The sequence below is a fragment of the Mangifera indica genome, chromosome 8, assembly GCF_011075055.1.
Source record: "Mangifera indica cultivar Alphonso chromosome 8, CATAS_Mindica_2.1, whole genome shotgun sequence".
In the NCBI taxonomy this organism is placed as follows: Eukaryota; Viridiplantae; Streptophyta; class Magnoliopsida; order Sapindales; family Anacardiaceae; genus Mangifera; species Mangifera indica.
Genome location: NC_058144.1, coordinates 6,348,440 through 6,365,821, shown reverse-complemented (window position 1 = coordinate 6,365,821; position 17,382 = coordinate 6,348,440). Strand labels below are relative to the sequence as shown.

Below are 17,382 nucleotides of genomic sequence, written 5' to 3'. Positions count from 1 at the left end.
CCTCCCGGATCAAAAGTTATGGTCGTTCAAAGTCTGTCTCATGTAAACCCTATAATTTTAAAAAAGTTAACTTCCCCCCAACCCATCGTATACACAACAACAACCCACTGTCTCGTGACAAATTTCAAAAAAGTCCATAATGGACTGAGGACTCTTACACAACTCCCTAATATTTTGAAAACACTATTAAGCCCCCTAACCCACTGTCGACAGTGGGAAACACTATTCCCACTGTCGATTGCCGATCGCTTTGGAAAGAATTTTTGACCAAAAATTCATCGTTTCAGCCTCCAATTTCAGCACAAATCAAATCTACATAGACTATAACACAAAACCCCTCAACCAATTTAACAAAAACAACCAAGAATCAAAACATTTCAAGCATTATTCAAAATCAAAACCTTAAACCCTAAATCGTAAAATCTCACTCAAATCTCAATAATATGAACAATAACTTGATTCAAACAAGATGACGAAAGATATTCTAACGTGCTGTGCCATTTTCGGTTACCGAAAACCACAAAAATTACCGAAAATCTGACCGACAGTGGGACAGGGGAAAATTTCGAATTTTCCCTTGTTTTTGAACAGTGATTTCACAGTGGGAACAAGGGAAATTTGCTAGGTTTATATATGGGCAGTTTCAACATTTCACAAAAGTTAGACATTTTTGCTCTAATCTGAATTTTTTAGGCAATTTCGCTTAAACCCCCTTACTTTTGCCTATTTTTTATAATTTCCCTTTATCTATTTGGTTGTTAAGAGTACAAATTTGCATAATTCAAATTTGTTTAAACAGGTTTTTGGGTTAAAAAAAAAAGAAGCCAAATGACTATTTCCTGTATAATATCTATTTATAAATTAATTTTATTAAAAAAATTATTATTTTATCAATAATATTAAAATATATATAATTTTATCTTATTTTTTTATATATTTTGAAAACTCAAATTTTACTTTATTTTTAACTTTAAAAAATAACTTTACCCCTCCTCCCCATTCAAAAATCTTTAAATTTTTTTTCTCTTTTCGGCGATGGTAATTACTAACGTTTTCACTTTTAAAACACTGACATTGACAAAAGATGATCTTTCGTCGTTCAAAAGAGTTATCTTTTATAAACATATCGAGATAACAAAGTATCATCTATCATCGATGTTAGAGTGGAGAAAATGACGATGATGAGAAAGAAAGCTCTAAGGATTTGAAAAAAAAAATGTTACTTTTTAAAATTGAGATCGAGATAAAATATGAATTTTCAAACTCTTAAAGAAAAATTAAACAAAATTATATATTTTTAATATTATTAATAAAATAATGATTTTATTTTTTTATAACTAAAAATTTTAATAAAAGTTAATTTATTAATAAATATTTAAATTTTTAAACAATTATAAACATATTTTTTATACTAAAATTTAGATAGAGAATTGTCCTTTGTCGTCAAAAAATCACTCCATGCCCGATTTGAAGGGCTTTAGTTTACGAGGCCTGAATTGTGTTAGTAACAAAAGGCCTCCAATAGGTGAAATGGACCCATGTTGTTGCAAAATCAAAATCCATGTTAAATGCCTTGAAATATAAATATAATATAATAAGCCTTATTTTTTCACATGCTAAAATGAAAAAAATCAATCAAATGTGAAAAGATAGTAATGGAGCTTTCAGTACCGATGTTACTCTGACGCCTAACGATAATTTTATCAAATACAAAATGTTTTTAATAAATGTATTGTGACACATATATCAGTAACCTAGTGTAAGTAATTGGAACCATATTAAAAATGAGGGCCAGATTCTTAACAGGGACTGAAAAAAAGGACCATTGCGTGGCTAACAAAACACCAAATCCCAGCCGTCAAATGTCATTGTCAACAACGATTGCAACACGAAATCAGCGGCTGAGGTTGAGGGAAGGATGGATAAGATCGGTGTGAGGATAAGCAAGCAAAAAATATCCTCTCCTTTACTTTTCAATAACCTTTACTACGCATCGTTTCACCTTTTGTTTCTTTACGTGCGTAGTTGTGCACCACATGTTGCCTCCAATGCATGTGACCGCAGCCATCAATGCCCACACTCTCAATTGCATCGTTTCTGTGTAAAAAGAAAGAAAATAATGAACGGTATATATTGAATTCGAGTGTTAAAGGTGAAAATATAATGACAAGGCAAATATAAATTTAATCTTATCCGTTGACTTAGGTAATGTCAACTAGCATATCAACTGGATCTCCGCCACCTATGTATTTTATTTGGTATGGTTGCTTTGGTCAAAATCATTGCTTTTCAATCTCTATATTTTAAAATTGTAATAGGTAAGATAGACTATAATCTAACTTTTTTACATTGAAGATAAAAATATATAATTAAATTTTACTTGTTTGGATTATCTGGCGTCACTTTCATCCCACAAATTGAAGAATTCAGCAATCACTTTGATTACGCAACTAATTATTATTTAATATTGATATTAAGATTTGGATTAGAACAAATCCATGTAAATTAATTAAGTTGGGTGATTGTGTTGTGACAATGGTGTCTTAATTAAGAAACTGGTTATAGCCAGACGTCAGTTGCCTTACACGTGTCCCAAAATAAAACCATCAACTCCGGCTTCCCATTTTTTATAACACGAAAAATCGGATTTGTCCATCTATGATGAGGTCATAATTGTAAATCATAATTTAACATGTGGATTATTATGTTACATTCGGTAATCTTATAGTTAAAATTATTTAAATATTCTTAAAAAGTATTTTTGAAATGTAATGTTAATGAAAACGACATACTCAAGTTAAATATTTTGATTATATTTGCTGATCACCTTATCAAGTTTCTATTTTCTGTTTCTTACTTACAAACAAGTACAACCTAGTCTAATGCCTTGCAACTTGCAACACTTGATTGCGCCCCACGTGGTTTAACGGGAAGTCCCGGTTCTAACGGAGAACTCAAACGGCCCAACCTCTTCTCGCTGTAAATCTAAACTAGATTTTCAAAATCATTTTTACCACTCCGTCAACCTTTGACGGTACTTGTTACTTAATCCCATTCTCGCACTTTTGCTGCCGTCTGAATCGGTCACCACCGCTTGATTTGCAAACTCCAATGTTTACCATATTCTCCCTTGTTTTGTTTTCTATATTGACTCTTTTACCCTTTCATTTGTGTACAAGACCACCTTTTCATCTTATTTGTCTCGGTGTCATTATCGGTTGTGCTTACAGCAAATCCTCTCGCACCAATCACGGAGAAGTGAACTGGAGAATTTAAGAAGTGAGACTTATGATTTTGCCACGTAGGATGACCAACAGGGATGGTGAGGGTCCCATGTGAACTGGATATAATAATGTATTACTAGCGGTTGTGGTTAGCAACAAAAAACTGTAAATTTGCTGTGATTAAGACACGTATCAAACATGCGTTCTGTTAGGCATGTGATGGATACTGTGGTCCCCACACTTTACACTAATAACAAATCACCACCAATCATCTAATACCATGGGGTCCACACTATCCATTGGTTACAGATTGATAATAAAAATGTCGATCTAACGGTCAGAACAGAGTGTCTCCACCATAGAACTTGAGGAAAACCAGACGTTAAGAAAGGATTTCATGGACTTTTTATAAACATCTGAGGGTAGTTATGTCATTTGAAAAGATAGGCTGTTTCCAAAGTCCGGGCGCATAATCAAATAATAAAGGATTTCATGGACTTTTCACAAACGTCTAAGGGTAGTCATGTCATTTGGAAAGATAGGCTGTTTCGAAAATCCAGGTGCATAATCAATAAAAATCCGTATTTTTGCGTAACGACAAGTACAAACTGTAATATACGAATTAATAAATTTTATTTATCCACGAGAACAAGAAGACATTTGAAATATTTTAAAAAAAGAAAAAAATAATATAATAGCGAGAGACAAGAAGTAAAGAGCGAGTAGTGACATTAATTTAATAATTAATAGTGAAAAATACAAAAATAGAAACAAAAAAAAACAATTAATTTGTAGAAGACAACTATATATATTTATGCGTTGATTTGAACTAAAGACAGGGCGCCCTCTAAAGTTATCCTCTCTGTCATTTTGCTCTTATTTAAGAATGGTGTCGTTTTTGTGGAAGTCGAGAATTTGATGAAAGTCGCAAAAGCAAGAAGATTTACAGAGAGAAACACAACAGAAACAGAGTGTTTGTTTGATCAATCAATCGATCAGCCAGCCATGCAAATGTTTCAGGCCCTGGATTGGGTTCTCTAACTTTGTTTCTTCTTCTTCACAAGTCTTTTAGATTTGTTGGGTATGTTAGATCTTTGCTTAAAAGTGGTTACACAGTTGTCAACACTGTTGGTTTAGTTTTTAAAAAATGGCTACATGGTTTTGTTTCATGTTGTTTTAGTGTTCAAAGATTGTCCTTGACTTTATATTTTTGGCTGCTTATGCATTTTTTTTTGTTTCAGTACTGTGGTTTGAGTGTTTAAGATGTTTTGAAATGAGTGTGGACTTCGATTTATTTTTTTATTTTTTATTAAATTGTGGCCAATTTCTCTGCATTTGGACGTTGGTTTGTCTGGAAAACATTATGAAAATTATAGATTGAGATTTGAATCACGAAAATGTCATGGTTTTGACTATAATTGCCTGTTAATAGATCATTTTCTTCGTATAAGATTTTTGTCTTTTATTTTCTGATGAATACTTTTGTTTCAGAAGAGCATGAACATGGTGAGGTTTTGAAATTTAAATTCTAATATAGAAAGGTACAAATTTGTTGAATTTGATTGCCGGATTTAGGAAGTTAAGAAATTAAATGTTTACATTCTTTTTATGCTAAATAGAGAAGATCGTTTTTGTATTTAGTGTTGATGTTGCTTTTCAGCCTGTTCTTTGAACTGGCAAAAATGTTGCCGCTTTTCTTTTTGTCATATTTTGGTTCCTAGGTTGCTGTCATTTTTTTCTTTTTAAATTTTGAAATCATGTTGTGTGGGAATTCCTTCTGTCTTTGGGCCATAAAGTTGCAGTTTATGGTCTTTCTTTATTATTCACTGTAATGCTAATTTTGGTCAAGTGAAATCAATAATAATCACTTTGTTTATCTTTCATCTCCTGGAATTTGAATTATTCATGTCTCTTCTTGTGTGCTTATTTCGCTGGTCTAATAGATCTGCAGTTACTTGTACTTGATTTTTTGAAAACAAATTATGTCTTTGGCATATTAATCTCTTTTTCTTTATTTTTTTTGTTTGGGAGTTTTGATTTAGTTTATATTTTACTTTGCCCTTGCAGAGTTTAGACTTAGAAATGGATTTTACAGAGTCCACAAAGGCTGTCTACAATAGAATACAGAAACTAGAGCCTGAACATGTCTCTAAGATTATAGGGTACCTTCTGTTGCAAGATCACGGTGAACGTGACATGATTCGTTTGGCGTTTAGCCCTGATCATGTGATCCATTCTTTGATCATTGAAGCCAAATCAAAACTTGGCTTATCTAAAACTGCTGTTTCACCTCCAATCTCACCTTCTCAGGTGAGTCCAGCATCTGCTGCTGATCTCCCTTTACAATTTTCACCTTTCTCGCCTACATCACCACACCCAGTTTCCTCTCCTTTAACTATGAGAACAGCCAGTCATTTCTGGGATCAACAGGTCAACAATATGGATTTTGTCCAACAAGCATACCCCACTTCGGTCGCTGAAGATTTTCACCTTCAAAACCAAATGCAATTCTTGACATTGGAAGATCAGCTTGAATCAGTTAACTCTGTTAATTCAGATTTCTCTAGCAATTACTTCTACCCAGAACCTGCTTTGGGTGTAAGAACCAGTCGGAGGTCTCCAAGCTTGCCTGAGTTTCCTGTTAAAGTTTGCCATTACTTCAATAAGGGATTCTGTAAACACGGGAACAACTGTAGGTACTTCCATGGCCAACCAATGCCAGAGAACTTTTCTCAGATTTTCTGCCCAAGTTCACATGATATTCAGAATGAAGATCATGTCTTCTCACCAAGGTCTCTTGAAAAGCTAGAAATGGAACTCACTGAACTTTTGAAATTAAGGAGAGGGTTTCCTGTATCAATTGCCTCTTTACCAATGATGTATTATGAAAAGTATGGTAAGGCACTTCAGGCTGATGGGTACCTTACGGAGAGTCAGAGACATGGTAAGGCTGGCTATAGTCTAACAAAGCTTCTTGCTCGTTTGAAGAACAGTATTCGCGTCATTGACAGGTGCAGTATTTAGAACTTTTTGTTTTGTTACATCTGAAAATTACACTTCAATCTGTTGAACTCTGAAATTTTTATTTTTTTGTTCCAGGCCTCATGGGCAGCACTCAGTTATTTTGGCTGAGGATGTACCAAAGTACCTAGAGTATGCTGGTGAAAGAAGTGATCCTGGTGGAATTGTTGCTGGTTCTCGGCAGATATATCTTACATTTCCAGCTGAAAGTACTTTTACAGAACAGGATGTTTCCAACTACTTCAGGTAAAGATATCTGGATATTGGCCCTTTGATATGATAAACACGGTTTCTTGGTTCTAACTTTTCATATTTTACTGGTGTTTTATTCTGTAGTAAGTTCGGACCTGTTCAAGATGTTAGGATTCCATGCCAACAAAAGAGGATGTTTGGGTTTGTTACTTTTGTTTTCGCGGAGACAGTCAAGCAAATTTTGGCCAAGGGGAATCCTCATTTTGTATGTGAAGCTCGTGTTTTGGTGAAACCTTACCGGGAGAAGTCAAGGCTTGTTGACAGGTAAAATAGTATTACTTGCAATAATTACTAGTGATTATATTTTGTTAATATTCCCAATGATTTAAACTGGTTGGTGTAAAGGACTCCGAAAAACCATTTCTGCTATTACAAGCTTCTATTTTGATGATTACAGGCATGTTGTTTTTGGCATTGATCACCATCTATGTCTCCTTTAACACGTGCCACTTTATTTCCAGTGCTGATGGCCCCTTTTGAAATATATTTGTAGCTTTGTTGTTTTATAATTTATCCCTTTCAAAACAGCATCTTCATAGCTGGCAATTATGCATGTGAGGTAGGGCCATTGGTTTGAACATTCCACACTAATAAACTTCTCTTTGGACCAGCAGCAGTTTTAGTTTTTGTAAATATTATAGACAATTGAAGTAATATAGTAGCGGTATAATATTTACTTCTTGCAATAATTAGGACCAATAATAGACTTATTCTTGACCAATCGAAATGCTTCATTTCTGCAATCATCTACTTTTTGAATTGATTAGAGAACATTTATTCTGTCTTAGATACCCATTTTTGTTGCTTAAACTAAGAACTGTTTAAACTTATGGAAACTTTAATTATGCATAGCTTTGTGCTGTTGTCCATTGTTCAATATTCACAGAAATTCTATGAAACTATTTTCCTATGCATTGAATTGCTTTGCTTTCTTAGGTATGTTTTTTAGTTCTTATATGGGATTTAGTTTCTTAAAGTGGTATTTACAGTTTTGCAAATTATTTTGTTCAGGAAGCATACAGAAAAAGTGCAACACCCTATGTTTTATGGCCATCAGTTTATGGATGGTGATTCTGAGATTCACTCAAGTGAGTTAAAGACCTTCATACTTGTGTATCTTTATTTTGTTTTTTTCTACTTTTTTTTCTTTGACTTTTGGAGTTGCATTATGTTCTAATGTTCATTGTGTGTATTTGCTACAGTGTCTAGAGTTTGTGAAAATTCGAGATTTCTCAGGAAGCAGCTGATGGGGGAACAGGAGCAAGCATTTGAATTTCAGAGAAGGCACCTTTCGGAGATGCATTTAGCACCTAAAACCTTAACTCATCACTCCTACTTTGGCTACTCAAGGGATGAGTTGAAGTTGTCAGAAGGTCTATTAGTTTTACATCAAAAAGAGTTTTTAACTTACGATTTCCTTCTTGTATTATTTTTCTTCCTTAAAATTTTTTTCTACACTTTTTCGTTGACTGTATACTTCTATCATTGGAATGTTACATGGCCCCTACAGAACAAGTAGAATTTCCTTCGGCAGAGCGATTCAATTGTTTATTGGATGTACTCAATAATGGCTCCACCAGTGAGGACAATGTCAGGCATATAAGTACCCATTATAATGATCTGGAGAGGTAATGCTTTGATATTCATTCTATTCTCTTGTCAAATTTGTGTTTATCATTAACTACATAAGAAAAGTTTTCTGGTTAGTGCTCCTGGATTTTTTTTGAGGATCACATGGAACCATAATTGTGGGGGTATTAAAAAGCACAGTATATTTGGTCCACTCGGTACTTTTAACAATTAGTAATGTTCTTCATGAACACATTTACCATATTTTTTATATTGATTGTTTTAAACCACTTGCAGCAACCAAGTGCTCAATCTCCCCGAGAGCCCTTTTGCATCTCCAATAAGAAGCAGTATTTCAACAGTTATATAGAGATTCAGACACAGAAGAACTATAGAGGTAGAAGACCAGAGTTGGAAGATTATTTTCTTGGGATTTTAATACATGAGAAGTTTAATTTTCTTGTCATATTTAACTTACCTCAATGCGGTCGATCAGTCAGCTGCTGCACAGTGCATACCAAAAGGAAAGAAAATAGTACAAGTTCTTTTCCATGTTTACTTGGTGGAGAAGATCGCAAAGAAAGGCGATACAGAAAGCTAATATGTAATTAACCTTGCCCCTGCCTCAATTAATCAATGTAATCAACAGAAAGTAATTAGCCAGTGAGCTTATTGGTCTTTAGAATTAAATGTAATATATAGTCTTTCTCTACCAGGAGAAAGGAAGTTTGCAGAGATATAGAAGAAAGTTGTAGAGATCTCTGCAATACTGAGATACAAATTAATGCTAATAATCTAATTTATACAAAGCTGCAGCTTCACCTGAGTACATTTCTCTAAACCCATGTGTAATGTTTCATTCTTGTGCTTATTTCTTGGTAGTTTCTTATTCTATCTTAGAGATAATTATTAAAAAATCATGAAGAAGTGTTGGAAGCATAAGTCCAGGCTGAAATGGTGGAAACAAAAGGTGCATAATAATTGTTTGAATTTGTGGCTCTTGCATCATTGTGTCCAGTTATGCCCTTTTTACCAAAAGAAACGTCCAAGTTAGGCTAGTTGTTATAAAATAATATGTTTTTTTTGTTTTTTAATTTAAGTTTTTTGATATCTAATAATAGATTATTGACTTTTTCCTGAGTGAGGTCAGAATTGCATGTTCTAAAAGTGGGTTTGATGTGGACCTGATTGTGATTTTGTGGAAGATATGTGGAGTCCATAATATGGCCATAATATTTCATTATATTTAATCAGTGACTTGATTTATAAGTTTTTGGAGTATGCTTTTGTACAGCTAAGCATGTTAAGTCATTGTTGGAGTATTCTTGTAATCCCAGAAGAAATGAAATGAAAAATTTCCTTGATAGGAGGAGCACCTCTTAGAAAGAATGGCCTTTTTTACCCTATTGGATACAATTGTGAATGGCTTTGATGGTCTTATACCAGACTTTGCTTGCATGTGAGGCTAACAAAAATTTTCAAACCCAAGTATTTTTTCAATTTTTCTATTGAGATAAACACTTGTATTTATCGAGCTATTACAAATTTTCTATTGAATGAATTAAACTTTATTATTTTTTAAATGTGTTGCTCAAATTTTTTTATAAAATAGATCAAATTTTTATTATTTTTTATTGAAGATATCGAACAAATATAATTAAAATTATTTATTTTATTTTATATTAGAAACAAAGTGATTAATTTAATAACTTTAATATGAATTAATAAAAATTTAACCTTTTCAACAATAAAATTTGGTTTTTTTAATAAAAAATTTTGAATGTTTTATAAGGAATTGTTACCCAATTTCATTTACCAAATGTTGCGGGCTAAATGGCAAAACCCAAATGTGATGCAGGTCAATGACAGCGATTGACAGCTGATGAGTATTATTAGCCGAATTCAATTGTTATGTAAATCATGATAGTAGTTGTCGTAATGGGTTTCGGCTGGCCATGGAAAAAAAAGGAATGTTCAGGAAAGTGTCACGCTTCAGTCTAACGCACATGGGTAAGTGTGTGTCAAAATGAGGGAACAGTAATGTTGATGTTACCATGTGCTGTATTTGTTAAGGGACAATGCCTAATTTGAGAACGCAAGAAGTCAAAACAGTGGAAAAGCTTGAATAAGTGCTTAATCTTGACTCTACTATGCGACATAGCCCATCTGAACTTGCTGCCACATCCAGCTTTTATGCCCCATTAACAATCCTAGATAAATCGCATTTGGACAAAATATGGGACCAAAGTTGGGTGTATATATATATATATATATATATATATATATATATATATATATATATATGAGTATCTAATATCGCTCGAGAATGATGATAGATAATTGGTTAAATAATATATAAGTTATTAAACTTTTAATATGTGTTTTAAATTGTAAAACTAAAAAATATAACTATAATTAATTATGTTTACAAATGCCACTGCTTCGTGTGCTTTTGAATCATTGTGGTGGCAAGTGGCAAATCTTAATGAAGACAGAGTGTAACACATTTTATATTTGGCAAACTGTGAATTTAAAACGAACAGTATTTTATTAGTGTCTTCTTGAATAATTGTAAGTCAAATCTCAACGAAGATATATAATATAGCACACCTCACATTTGACAAATTATGTGTTTAAAACGGATAATATTTTGATATTGAGTATAATGAGTTAAACTATTGGATCAAGACTTTACATCGGTAAGTATGCATATGTTTATCCAAAACATATAATATCTTGACATTCGTAGAATGAATTATTGGACCGTAATGTTATACACCAAACATGAGACCTTACATAGATAAGCATGCAAATATTTGTCTAAAACATACAATATCTTGACATACATAGAATCCTTGATGTTAGACAGCCAAAATGGTACCATGTGAATAAAGGAATGAATTTGAATCCTACTGTACATGTCACGTCATATTTAAAATGAATATCCAAATGTGTTTGTTTGCTTGCATTTCCCGTTTTATATAGTTCATAGTTTCAATCACAGAAAGCCCCTTCAAAAAATACAAAGCCAAAAATGCTGCAGTAGGAGGAGAAGGAGATGGAGGAGATACTTGACCAGATGAAAGAGGTTAGGAGTTTTGTGAAATGGGAGGAGGAGAATTTTGTGGTGAGGACAGTTGTGGTGATGATGATAGTGGCAGGAATGAAGACAAGTATGTAGATGATGATGGTGGAGGTGATGACTTACTAGAAGGAAGCTCTTGGTGTGCCAATGCTACGGTTGTGAAAAAGGGAGAGAAAAAGAAAAAATAAAGGAAAGAAAGAAAAGGAGGTTTAGAAAAAAAAAGAAGAAGAAATTTATGTATTCATAACCTCAGTGGGAAAATGTTAATCACTCTTTAAATTAACATCAAAACATTTCATGGTGTTGGTGCAAGTTGTCAGAACTTTTTAACATAGAGCCCTGCCCACAAAACCCAAATTACACTGAGAGGTTTACGGTCGGCAGAACAATAGGTAGATGTTACAGTTCCCAGTGGACCCAAGAGTATTTCTGTAAATAAGCAGTCAATAATTCTGAAAGCTGGAAATAAAGTTCCTCGGGTGTACATTGCCCCTCTGAATACATTTGGAGTTAATGTTTGTTGCATTGGCCTATAACCGATTGTGAAATATTTGCAGAGTCTACCTATATATTTCTTTTTTATAAGAATCATAAATCGAACTTTAAACTAATCTACCTCTGCTGGTCCAGGTTTTTGTCAGGCATTTGACTCTTTTGCAGCATGAAGCAGCTCGTCTGGAGTTGCAGCTGGGTCCAAATCCCAACATTTTCCTGGCAAATTACTTGTTTCCCCTTGAAGTAGCCAAGATGGCACCTGGTGTGAAAACCGTAACATTTCTCTCCTGGGAATCCATTTGATAGCATTCTTATCAGTATTCCTTTGATAAACTGTTTTGAACCCTGTCAGTTTAATGAGGGGAGCAACACAAACTCCAAGCTCCTCAGAGTAATCATCAAGAACCTCTACCATCTCATACTGGTGCCTCACATTATCTGGTGTAGATCTATCCCAATCTCGTGACCAGTTCCGATAAACAGCCCATATCTCCCCACATTTAGGAAATATTCTAATACAACCTCCCCTGCCAGCCTTTTCTCCTCTAAGAAGATGAGAGAAAATGTTGACTTGGTCAACTACATCAGAATTCCAAGCCCTGAAGTGTCCACAAGATTTGGTAAACCCAAATTCCACCCAATTCACAGAACCAAATTCACTATCAGTTTTGGAGTTCAAGTAGGTTATGAGAATCTTAAAAGGCTTAGTTGAGATAACCTGTCGAATTAGACAATACAAGCGTGGCATGCCATCGTCTTCATCATAAATGGCCCATATCTGTTTTGGCTTGAAGCATTCTTCTGATCTATCTTTGTCAAAGTCATGGAAATCGGGGTCAGGAACTGTTATTGCAACCAATCCACTTTTATCTGACCCAGATTTATAACCAGGAACAAATAAATCTGCACTTTTAGATGCATCCCTAGATCGTCCAGCATCAACCAGTGCTTTTGATTTTTCTTCTACCACAGCAGCTTTTGTAGCCAATGTCATCAGCTTCAACTGCTTCCAAATTTCAGACCTTGCTTTCTCAATTAACAGTTTTCTAGCATCAAATGCAGGCGCCATTGAGCAGCGTTTATTAGGTGGTTCAGTTGGGTGGACAAGCTTGTGATCGTGCTCATTATATGCATTACCATTAACTAAGTTAGCTTCAGAAGCAATTTCAGACCCATTTCTGAAACTGGATGACACAACCACCTTCCTTCTCTTATCAGGTCTACTGGACCTTGAGCCTGAAGGTTCAATAGAACCGGAGATAGAATGTTTCCCATTGGAGCCTGATTTAACCTTAGATCCTGCACCATTAACATGTCCATTCATCTGATAACCAGCATTGCTGGACATAGCAGATGATCCATTGGGAGTGACAATGCCAGTAGAAGTTCCAGAATGTGAGCTCCACTGAAATGAAACATTTGAAACATACTCATATGCATGTCCAGAATGAAATCCAGCAATTCCATTCCCAGTAATAATTGTAGCATTGGTTGGGGCATATGCAACACCATCATATCCATGACTTCCATATCCTTTAGAAGACACATATGACCATGGGCAATATGGGAACGAACCATTCACTGGTGCTGTCCCAGTTTCCACAGCAATGAAGGTACCACGACAGTTCTTGCAGGAAAGTCTCTTATTCACATACTTTCGGAGATACTCATACTGAACTTTACAAGACGTGCAAACAGTCCAGAAAGTATCAAGCCTAGTCCTAGCATGAGAAGTCGATAAATTGGAGTAATTGCCATGTCCTGTAATTCCAGTAGTATATGCTGATGATAAATTTGTCTGAACTACTCCAGATGCCACCTGTTTATTTCTCCTGAGATCATAAGAGAATCTCGCAGCATGGTCAGACAAGAGAGTCCATGCTTCAGAAACAAGCTTGAAAGCTCCATCAGCTCCCACACATTTGTTTTTATCAGGGTGGAGTAATACTGCCATCTTCTTGTACTTATTCTTCACTGCATCTTGATTAGCAGAAGGCTTCACCCCAAGGATTGAATAATAATCAATTTCTCCATTACACTTAATCTCAGAAGCAAAATAAACTTCATATGTGGCCACCATTTGAGCTATGCCCTCTAGGCCTGGACAGAGTGTCTTAGCCTTTAATGCATAATTTTTAGCCCCTGCAAAATCTTTCTCTGTGAATCGCTTCTCTGCGATTTCTTTTGCTCTAAGGGCCTCCTCTACTTTAGCTTCCATTAAAAATTTTAATGACTTCAAGCCAAAATTTTGAAACAAAAGCTATGACCAAGCCAGCATTCCTAATTGTGGAATTATCCCAATTCTTGAGTATAATTGCATTTTCTCATCTGCAAACAAGTAACGACAAAATATTTAGTTTTAGTCTTCATGTTATCACGCTTCAACAGTTCCCAGGAAGTAAGTTTAACTGATCAAGTCACACTATTTTCAGTGACTACTAAGTAGTATTGATTTGAGCATTTAGTCTTAGAATCTTAATTTGAGATCTGTTTGATGCCAAGAAATAGATGAAAAAAAACTCAAATTGAAGCATGAGATATCTCAATCATTGCGCTATCTGAAACATTAAAAAAAATCACTTAGTACATTTGATTTTTCACTTATCATAAACACAACATAAATGTCAATCTTCTAACTTCCTTTTCCTTCATTTTCCCAGCTACCAAACACTTACTAGTGTCATAATCAAACACCCCATTTCATAATTACAGCTCAAGGTCACATATTTCAGCTAAAATACTCAAATGAAACGCCAAATCTCACTATATTGAACACTAAATTTAATGCACACGGATTCAAGTTACAAACAACCCAAATAAAAAGAAAACTATAAAGATCAATCATCAAATCTAAAGTATCCTACTATAAACTTAAATAGTATAAACAAAAAAATCAAAGCTAGCACAAACAAGTCACACATAAAAAAAAAATCACGCTTACTGAGATTTTTGAGCAGAAACTCAAGTGAAGCAAAAAACCCAGATCGCCACGTGTTCCAGTGAGCTCGAGCAAATAAAGCCTTCGCTGAACTAATTGGGAAACTCAATGGAGTACTGAAAAGCCCACTTCCTAAACACTATGAACTTATTTGAATGTAAATTTACAGCACAGTGGAGTATGCAAAATGGTAAATTTTTACTGAATTTAGAAGATTTTAGTAGAATTTCTTAGGATTTTAACAAGACGGAAAATCGGCGGCGAGAAATTGAAGATTGCGAAGCTCGCCGATTAGAACTGAGAGCAATAATTAATAATAAAAATGATAACTTTCAGGGGGATGGAAACGGAGTTAATACTATTTAAGGTGGGGGTAGCTAATGTGCGCCACGGTGCGTACTGCCCAAAATCATTTTTATTTTTTTCTCATTTGCGAAAAATAAGGATTAAAAAAAGAAAAAAATTACAACAAGATTTTTGTTCGGGCCGTGTTTGGTGGTGGGTAATAAAGATGGGCAAGAAATAAACTCTGTTCTTCTCTCACTTAAAAGAGTTGCCTCAAATTTTCTTCTAGTTATTTGGTACGTAGAAGAAAAGCAAAGCAAGATTCTTCAATATGGGCAATATTTTTGTGTTTCTTTTAAGTATGAGGTAGCAATTTTAATGAGACCATCAAACATGGCTCTCAATTTCATTCACTCAACTAATATTTAAAAATCTTTCGTAAAATAAAATTATACATACAAACAAATTATTTACTATCTTAAATTGTGACAGAGATTCTTCAATTAAGATTTGGTTGAGTATGTTTGTCAAAAGTCAGAACAAATATTGACCCGTTCATAAAATTTTCAATCATATCAAAGGGTAATGAGATAAGGCATTGATTATGTGGGTAAATAGCATAAACAAAAATACCTAACACTAGATTGTGTGGTAAACAGACAGGAGAGGATGATTGGAAATTTTGTTGTGTTTTTATGCACAAGGTTGAGAGTTGGACCACCTGACGCCCATTTACCATTTACGACAATCAATGTGAATCAGATTTTTTCACATAATTTTCCTTTGTTTCATTGATATGTTGCTATCAATTAATCCATAATTTCATGTCAACATCATTTTAAACATGTTTATTTTGATACATCAAGTTGGTGATAGGGACCAAATTATATTATTTAGTGAGAAGAAATGCAAATTATTGTTCTAAAGCCAAATGGGGTGCTCAATTTTATTCAATAATAGAGCTGTTACTATAAATAAAATATTTTGTTTATTAAAAAATAAAATTAAAATAAATAATTTAATAAAGAACCCAACCAACCCACCATGAAAAAAAAAAAAAAGAAAGAATAATTTACCACTTGGGTTGTTGGGTCACATTTATGTTGAACACATGAAGATCAATTAATTATACAATTGAATGGGGGAATAAAGATAAAAAAATTTCAGTGGCTAATAATTTATGATTGAAAATAATTTACTAAAAGAAAGTAAAAAAGAAAATTCTTCTTCTATGGTGGGGAGCAAAAGATATTTGTGCACCCCCTATGTATAAAAATAAAAAAGAATTTATTGAATACTATAAGCAAATTTGATCCTTCGCTTTCAAAGCCAAATTATGGCATTCACTTTTGAGGTCCCCCTGGCCTGGCCACCATTAATTCCTAATTTTATTTCAAAATATAATTAATATACATTGGATTAATAGTAACAGCAGTATAAATAAAATAATTAATAATAAAATATAAAAAAAAACAGCAGAAAGAATTTTTATTTTTATTTTTATTTTTATTTTTCATATTACATTTAGATATTAATAATGAAAATAACAGCAAAAAGAATTTCTATTTATTTTTGTAGGTGGATTTAATTAATGTGTTCTTCTTCTACTCATTAGTAAAAAATATAATCAGACGTTCACGGGCTTGCACAAGAACATGAGTGATGACGTGGAGGGGTCACATTCGTCGATTCTGTCATCAACACCCAGTCTCTCATAATAATCGACACAAAACAAAGAAAGCGAGAGTTGCACTTCCTCAAGGCTCCACATTACGCTCTTCATGCGCCGCTGACGAGTCTGCTCCGCCAGTCGACTGAGTACGGGCCTTAAACAAACCATGTACAGCCTTTTATAGCCACCGAGAGCCACCACAACGGGGCGTACACGAGAAGGAGGAGGAGACGAGACGTGGCGGAAGCAGAGTTCCTCCCAAAGTGAATCGTTGCGAGCAATGTTGCACCAGAGACGACACACACATGCAGCGACGCAAAGGGAGCGACCGTCGAGTCGTTTGAGGATCTCAATGAGAATGTCAATGTGGTCATTGATGAAGAACATTGGTCTCTTTTGTAGCATGGTTTGGCTGTGGGGCTGCTGGTGGAGATGAAGTTGAACCATGTTAATTAAAGAGTGAGGGCTTGTGCTCAGACTCAAGAGATATATATAAAGTGAAACCGGGTGTATAATGTGTATACATATACATACAACTCAGAAGAGTCAAGAGTGGCTTCAGAGGATTTTAATATGAAGGGGTAACGTGTAGTTTTAAGAGATTTGACTTGTGAAAGAAAGGGGCTCACTCACAGAGAGATTTGTTTGCATGCATGTACGATTAATTAATGAAAAGCTAAACAACTTTTTGAGTTATAATCATTCGAAAATATTTTTATTTTGAGTTATGTAATTAACGTTGACGAGATTCATTATTATTATTATTTACAGTGTGTTGGGGAGTGTGTGGGCATCGAGGGGAAAGGAGAAGGGGCCAAGAGAAAAATTCCAAAGAAAAGAA

The 17,382-nt window shown here is 34.3% G+C and overlaps 3 protein-coding genes across 4 annotated transcripts; 1 reads left to right on the top strand and 2 right to left on the bottom strand.

Moving 5' to 3' along the window:
- The first annotated feature begins 4,068 nt into the window (after positions 1 to 4,068).
- LOC123222758 (zinc finger CCCH domain-containing protein 18-like) lies at positions 4,069 to 8,892 on the top strand. Of its 2 annotated transcripts, XM_044645700.1 has the most exons (9): positions 4,069 to 4,305; positions 5,292 to 6,235; positions 6,324 to 6,491; positions 6,582 to 6,761; positions 7,509 to 7,585; positions 7,700 to 7,870; positions 8,008 to 8,125; positions 8,364 to 8,463; positions 8,563 to 8,892. In XM_044645700.1, the coding sequence occupies exons 2-8, from the start codon at positions 5,307 to 5,309 to the stop codon at positions 8,434 to 8,436; spliced, it is 1,716 nt and encodes a 571-aa protein (XP_044501635.1). In that variant the 5' UTR covers positions 4,069 to 4,305; positions 5,292 to 5,306; the 3' UTR covers positions 8,437 to 8,463; positions 8,563 to 8,892. The 2 variants fall into 2 exon arrangements, with proteins under 2 accessions (XP_044501635.1, XP_044501634.1); XM_044645699.1 differs by having other exon boundaries at positions 8,364 to 8,892.
- Positions 8,893 to 11,563: 2,671 nt separating this feature from the next.
- LOC123222569 lies at positions 11,564 to 15,099 on the bottom strand. Its single transcript, XM_044645413.1, has 2 exons — positions 14,588 to 15,099; positions 11,564 to 13,974 (listed from the first exon to the last, which is right to left on the bottom strand). Exon 2 carries the CDS (start codon positions 13,862 to 13,864, stop codon positions 11,789 to 11,791), a length of 2,076 nt encoding a protein of 691 aa, XP_044501348.1. The 5' UTR covers positions 13,865 to 13,974; positions 14,588 to 15,099; the 3' UTR covers positions 11,564 to 11,788.
- Positions 15,100 to 16,413: 1,314 nt separating this feature from the next.
- On the bottom strand, positions 16,414 to 17,093 carry LOC123224410 (F-box protein SNE-like). The gene has a single exon (XM_044648065.1). The coding sequence runs from the start codon at positions 16,986 to 16,988 to the stop codon at positions 16,497 to 16,499; it is 492 nt and encodes a 163-aa protein (XP_044504000.1). The 5' UTR covers positions 16,989 to 17,093; the 3' UTR covers positions 16,414 to 16,496.
- Positions 17,094 to 17,382: the final 289 nt, after the last annotated feature.

Bases quoted from the DNA above. Each gene is read 5' to 3' on its own strand.
- LOC123222569 (XM_044645413.1), bottom strand. From the start codon at position 13,864: ATGGAAGCTAAAGTAGAGGAGGCCCTTAGAGCAAAAGAAATCGCAGAG.
- LOC123224410 (XM_044648065.1), bottom strand. From the start codon at position 16,988: ATGGTTCAACTTCATCTCCACCAGCAGCCCCACAGCCAAACCATGCTA.
- LOC123222758 (XM_044645700.1), top strand. From the start codon at position 5,307: ATGGATTTTACAGAGTCCACAAAGGCTGTCTACAATAGAATACAGAAA. The intron at 6,762-7,508 runs GTAAAATAGTAT...TATTTTGTTCAG, and splicing joins AAGTCAAGGCTTGTTGACAG to GAAGCATACAGAAAAAGTGC. The intron at 7,871-8,007 runs GTCTATTAGTTT...TGGCCCCTACAG, and splicing joins TGAGTTGAAGTTGTCAGAAG to AACAAGTAGAATTTCCTTCG.